Source organism: Pan troglodytes, chromosome 11 (genome assembly GCF_028858775.2).
Source record: "Pan troglodytes isolate AG18354 chromosome 11, NHGRI_mPanTro3-v2.0_pri, whole genome shotgun sequence".
Classification (NCBI taxonomy): domain Eukaryota; kingdom Metazoa; phylum Chordata; class Mammalia; order Primates; family Hominidae; genus Pan; species Pan troglodytes.
In genome coordinates, this window is record NC_072409.2 from 80,836,044 (window position 1) to 80,842,646 (window position 6,603).

Sequence of the window (6,603 nt, forward strand, 5' to 3'; positions counted from 1 at the left end):
CAGGACTTCCACCGGCTCCATGGAGTGTGTAGCCCCAGCCGTGCTTCCCTGCTGCAGCCAGCATGATGGCAGCAGCCACTGCCATCATTCCCCACTCTGAAGAGGTATACCTAACTGCTGTTAGTATAGGGATGATGGCCACTCTTAACTGCTTCATGCTGAGAAGGGATGTTGTTTTGGGAAAATGACAGTTTTCTCTCTCAGAGGCCTATCTAAGCATCCCCAGTACAAAGGAGCCAATGTCCGAGTCTCCATTTTTATGACCATTTGGAGTTTGACGACCCATCCCTTGTTTCTTGTGAGCTGCAGTCTGAGGTCACTGGTTGGTTCACCCTACAATTGTTAAAAGCTACAAATAGCTCAAAAGAAAAACTTCCTTGATTATGAAAAACAGAACATAAGAATCAGCAGTGTTCCAAGCAAAAAGCAAAAGTCAAAAAAGATTAGTCTTCCATTAGTACAGTTCACCCAGTCAACTCCCGATCACAATCTCCAAAGTTACCAGAAACCTGCACTGAAGGGTTATAATCCATCCTTTAAAGAGGATCACACAAAACAATTGTCTATGACTGTCAAAATATCCTGGGTAATTACAGTCAAAAACACAATTGACAAAAAAAAATTGGTCATCTCTGTGATTTATAATAATCTAACACAATAACCCTAATTATGATTGATAACACAAACTGAGACATCAGAACTCTAGAAATCCCATACAATAATGGAACATGCATTAACATTTTTCACTAAAATATAACCTGAAGATCAACCACCACCTTATTTCAACAATCCTATGTAACTAAACATGTCAAATAATCCTGTTTACCTCTCCTCTGGATGCTCCAGGAGCCCTCTGTTGCATCCAAAAGTCAGAGGTTAGGAGAGACAATTTTGAAGCTATAAAGGCTTAAAACACTTAATAGAAGTTCGGGTTGCCATAAGTCATCCATTTAAATGACTCAATTATTTTTTTAAAGCAAAAATCTTTACTCATCAAGTGTGAAGATGTAGTTTTCCAAACAATGTGTCCCTTGTCCTTTCCCTATTTTTTCGATAGTTTATTCATGAGGCAAACAGAAATCTTTTTCAAGAGAGAGAAAGCCAAATTTCAAATTTCACCCTTGCAATACTCTATTTTTTTTTTTTTTTTTTTTTTTTTTTTTGAGATGGGGTCTCACTCCGTCACCAGGCTGGAGTGCAATGGCCTGATCTCGGCTCACTGCAACCTCCACCTCCTAGGTTCAAGCAATTCTCCTACCTCAGCCTCCCTAGTAGCTGGGACTACAGGCGCTTGCCACCATGCCCAGCTAATTTTTGTATTTTTAGTAGAGAGGGGTTTCACCATGTTGTCCAGGATGGTCTCGATCTCTTGACCTCGTGATCCACCTGCCTCGGCCTCCCAAAGTGCTGGAATTACAGCCATGAGCCACTGTGCCTGGCCTACAAATTTTTGTTAAAGAGCATGTCAGTGAGTCTTCACTGTTCTGCATCCTCTGCTCCTAGAGGCCCATCCTCTGTGGCCCTGTGACCTGCAGGTATTGGAAGATCCACAGCTGAGACACTAGGACCCCCTGGAAGCCTAGAAATGGGAGTGTTGACATTTAGGGATGTGGCCATAGAATTCTCTCTGGAGGAGTGGCATTGTCTGGACACTGCACAGCAGAATTTATATAGGAATGTGATGTTAGAGAACTGCAGAAACCTGGTCTTCCTGGGTATTGCTGCCTCTAAGCCAGACCTGATCACCTGTCTGGAGCAAGGAAAAGAACCTTGGAATGTGAAGAGACATGAGATGGTAGCTGAACCCCCAGTTGTATGTTCTTATTTTGCCCAAGACCTTTGGCCAAACCAGGGCATAAAAAATTGTTTCCAAAAAGTGATACTGAGAAGATATAAAAAATGTGGACATGAAAATTTACAGTTAGGAAAATACCGTAAAAGCATGGATGAGTGTAAGGTGCATGAAGAATGTTGCAATGGACTTAACCAGTGTTCGAGAACTACCCAGAGCAAAATATTACAATGTGACAAATATGTGAAAGTCTTTCATAAATTTTCAAATTCAAACAGATATAAGATAAGACATACTGGAAAGAAATCTTTCAAATGTAAAGAATGCGAAAAGTCATTTTTCATGCTTTCACACTCAGCTCAACATAAAAGAATTCATAGTGGAGAAAAACCCTACAAATGTAAAGAATGTGGGAAAGCCTATAATGAGGCCTCAAACCTTTCTACACATAAAAAAATTCATACTGGAAAGAAACCCTACAAATGCGAAGATTGTGGAAAAGCCTTTAACTGGCTTTCACATCTTACTACACAAAAAATAATTCATACCGGAAAGAAACCCTACAAATGTGAGGACTGTGGCAAAGCTTTTAACCAATCTGCAAACCTTACTACACATAAGAGAATTCATACTGGAGAGAAACCCTACAAATGTGAAGAATGTGGCAAAGCTTTTAGCCAGTCCTCAACCCTCACTACACATAAGATAATTCATGCTGGAGAGAAACCCTACAAATGTGAAGAATGTGGCAAATCTTTTAACCAATCCTCCCTACTACACATAAGATAATTCATACTGGAGAGAAATTCTACAAATGTGAAGAACGTGGCAAGGCCTTTAGCCAGTTCTCACACCTTACTACACGTAAGAGAATTCATTCTGGAGAGAAACCCTACAAATGTGAAGAATGTGGCAAAGCTTTTAAACAATCCTCAACCCTTACTACACATAAGAGAATTCATTCTGGAGAGAAATTCTACAAATGTGAAGTATGTAGCAAAGCCTTTAGCTGGTTCTCACACCTTACTACACATAAGAGAATTCATACTGGAGAGAAGCCCTACAAATGTGAAGAATGTGGCAAAGCTTTTAACCTATCCTCACACCTTACTACACATAAGATAATTCATACTGGAGAGAAACCCTACAAATGTGAAGAATGTGGCAAAGCTTTTAACCAGTCCTCAACTCTTTCTAAACACAAGGTTATTCATACTGGAGAGAAACCCTACAAATGTGGAGAATGTGGCAAAGCCTTTAACCAGTCCTCACACCTTACTACACATAAGATAATTCATACTGGTGAGAAACCCTACAAGTGCGAAGAATGTGGCAAAGCCTTTAACAACTCCTCTATTCTTAACAGACATAAGATGATTCATACTGGAGAGAAACTCTACAAACTTGAAAGTTGTAACAATGCTTGTGACAACATCTCAAACATTTCCAAACATAAAAGAAATTGTGCTGGTGAGAAAACATAGAAATATGAATAATGTGACAAAGCCTTTAAATGGTTATCACACTTGCTTGTAGGTAAGGTAATTCATACTGGAGAAAACTTCTACAAGTGTGAACAGTGTGGCAAGACTTAAACAATGCTCACACCTTATTGCACAGGAAACCCTTTATACTTGAGAACAAATGTACAAATATAAAGAAAGTAAAAAAGTGATTAATATCTGTGCACATCTTATTCAACATCAGAGAGTTTATACTTAATAGCATTAAAAGTGCAATTACTGTCAAAAGACTCTTGAGAAAATGTAAGCCTTTAAAGTGCTGAAGAGGATTTATTTTGAAGACAAACATTACAAATATAAAGAGAGTTTTAGTAACTTTACTTGTAACACAGATCTTGTTGTATTCATTTTGTATTAGAGGCAAACCCTGAAGCAATTACTCAAACTTTGTTCAACATCAGAGAATTTATATCGAAGAAAAACCCGGTAAATGTAATAAATTTAGAAAAAAACATTTATTCAAAAACTACAGGTTAGAAAACTCCAGAGAGTTCATAGTAAAATATATTTTTGCAGATGCAGTAAATAGGAAAAAAAATTTAATCCAAAACTAAGTCTATGTAAATATCAGAGAATTTACATTAGAAATATATAAGGCACTGACACTTCAGATTTTACACTAAATCAGAGTTCTGAGTTTAGAAAATAATCCAAAACCAAAGTTGGTAGAAAAATTATTTGTATATAGCTTTAAAAGAGTAGAAGATTTTTTGGAGAGTTATAATTACATTACAAGTATACTTTTTTTGGAAAGCTTACAGATTTTTAAAAAAGTAATGTAATTAACTCTCAAATTACTTCATGTAAATAATGTCATTAACTCAAATTACTTCATGCTAAATAAATTAATTAATTTCATTTTTTTTTTTTTCTTTTAAGACAGAGCCCCACTCTGTCGCCCAGGCTGGAGTGCAGTGGCGCTTTCTCGGCTCACTGCAACCTCCGTCTCCAGCGTTCAAGTGATTCTCCTGCCTCGGCCTCCTGAGTAGCTGGGATTACAGGCACACACCACCACACCCAGCTAAGTTTTATATTTTTAGTAGAGCTGGGGTTTTGCCATGTTGGCCAGGCTGGTCTCAAACTTGTGACCTCAGGTGATCCACCCAGCTTGGCTTCCCAAAATCCTGGGATTATAGGTGTTAGCCACTGGGCCCAGCCCATGCTGTTTCTCTATTCCTATTATATTCATCTGTGAAAGCGTATGACCAATTGTTGCTGCATCAAAGATATGAGAGGTTTTTTTTTTAGGTGAGCATTTATGACCTCTTCTATGAAAGAGTAAGGACATTAAAATGTAAGATGCATGATGAAAATCTTAAGTAAAGAGGTTCTTTGTGGTTCACTTATAGTATTGAGTGATGCATGAGGTAGGTGTTCAGAGTAATATTCTGCATTATATTGAGACAAATATTTTTAGTTTTAGTTAAAATTAAAATAAGATATTATTTTACTAATTGTACTTTTATGAAATAAAATGCAATACATGTTAAAAATTTTATATTATGTGTGAAAATTTCTTAATTCAACATTTTTAACATGTTAAATATTGTGCATTCAATCAAGTCACTTTATTCCACTTAATTTAACCTAGTCCACCTTACTTAAGGGTGTAGGTAAAAGATGGTAACAGTACACTATTTGGTAAAATAATGGACTAACGTCTCTAGTAATCTTTTTTGCCAGTGGCTTTAAACTGCAAATAAGTTAAGGAATATTGTTTCTGTAGGTAAAATTTTTATTTTTTTCCCATTTAAATTTACTTTTGTTAATGTTTTTTTGTGGGCACATAATATTTATGTTATATATGGCATATTCTGATAGAGAGGCATACAATATATAATTTATACTAATAATCACATTAGGATAAATGACGTATCCATCACCTCTAGAATTTATTTTTTGTATAATGAACAATTCAGTTCTACAGTTTTAGATAATTTCAAATGTATAATTAAATTGTTATTGACTACAGGTTTATTTTTATAATAATAAAAATTATATTCAAGTATAAACAAAATTTACACATTTTTGAGTCCTGAATAAATACTTTTAAAAATAAATAAATAAATAATAAAGAGCATGTCAGTGCTTCAAGAAAACCATGTGCTTTTATTCCAGTGTTCAATTTATGGAGAAACCAAATAATACCCCTTTGAATTTAGTCAATGTGTTCACATACAAGATTCCTTTTACAAGATTAATTTTTATAAACCTTCTATAACTTGTTTGAACTTTTAGCTTTATCTTATCTAACTTAAACAATTCTTTAACCCTTTAAACTAGGCAAAAATTTACATTCCCATGCCTTCTTATATTTTTTTACTAAAGACACATTTTACTTTGCTTATGCCTTGCATGCAAATCTATTTTCAGTAGTCTCCATTACATATTATAATGGTAGACAAATATAAAATCTAGAAAAAATGTATGCTGACAATTTTGAAGGACTTCTCTAATTTATGAGCCCTCTTTTACTTATATGCTTATAAGTGTACATACAAATAAACACACCTAGACCTGTATTTACACACACAAACTAAGATCCAATAGCTTAGTTTGGATCAATGGAACCCTAGCCATGAGATAGCAATACAAGCTCACAAGTTTTACTTTGTTTGCCCTAGTAGATAATCCAATGAAGGCTGTGAACCAAAATTTCGGGTAAAGCAGTTTCCATGGTAATTTGATGTAAAGGCCAAACCTCCCCAGACTCCAAAGAATACTTGGACCAAAGAGCACCAAAGGAGAACATCACACATTAACCAGGCCCCCTGCTTAGAACAACAGCACAAAAGCCTGTATACATGTAATGCCATCCCACTTTCCCATTCAACAGTAACCTTCAGATTCCATACAATACTGGGGGCCAAGCAGTATTGCAACTGTGAGAGAAAAGTCTAAGGAGGGTTCAGTACTAGACCTCAGAATATTTGCCAAGGGCATCCTCTTTGGAGAGGGCGATGTCTGGAGGATCCCCTGGGGCGTCCCCCTTTGGGATCCAATCTTGGAGTGTCAGATATCTCTGACCTTAGGTGGGCACTGGTGCCACTTTATGTTTTCCCCCCAAAGGCAATGGCCTAACTATGAGTCTTACAAGGCCACACTTTCCCATGCTTTCCATTCCACTAGAGTGATAGCCATGAACTAAAAGGCATTACAGCTTTACTATTCTTTCAAAATATTTGATCTAAGTGCTATTTTTCTTTCATTTTTTTATTTTTTGAAACAGAGTCTCACTCTGTCACCCAGGGTGGAGTGCAGTGGCACAGTCTCAGCTCACTGCAACCT

General features: G+C 36.5%; 1 protein-coding gene across 1 annotated transcript; it reads left to right on the forward strand.

Annotated features, from left to right (window-relative positions):
* The first annotated feature begins 1,495 nt into the window (after positions 1-1,495).
* Positions 1,496-3,288, forward strand: LOC100611724 (zinc finger protein 492-like). Its single transcript, XM_063787328.1, is given in 2 exon segments — positions 1,496-2,561; positions 2,564-3,288. Coding segments are annotated over 2 exon segments (1,689 nt in total). The 5' UTR covers positions 1,496-1,585; the 3' UTR covers positions 3,277-3,288.
* The last annotated feature ends 3,315 nt before the right edge of the window (positions 3,289-6,603 follow it).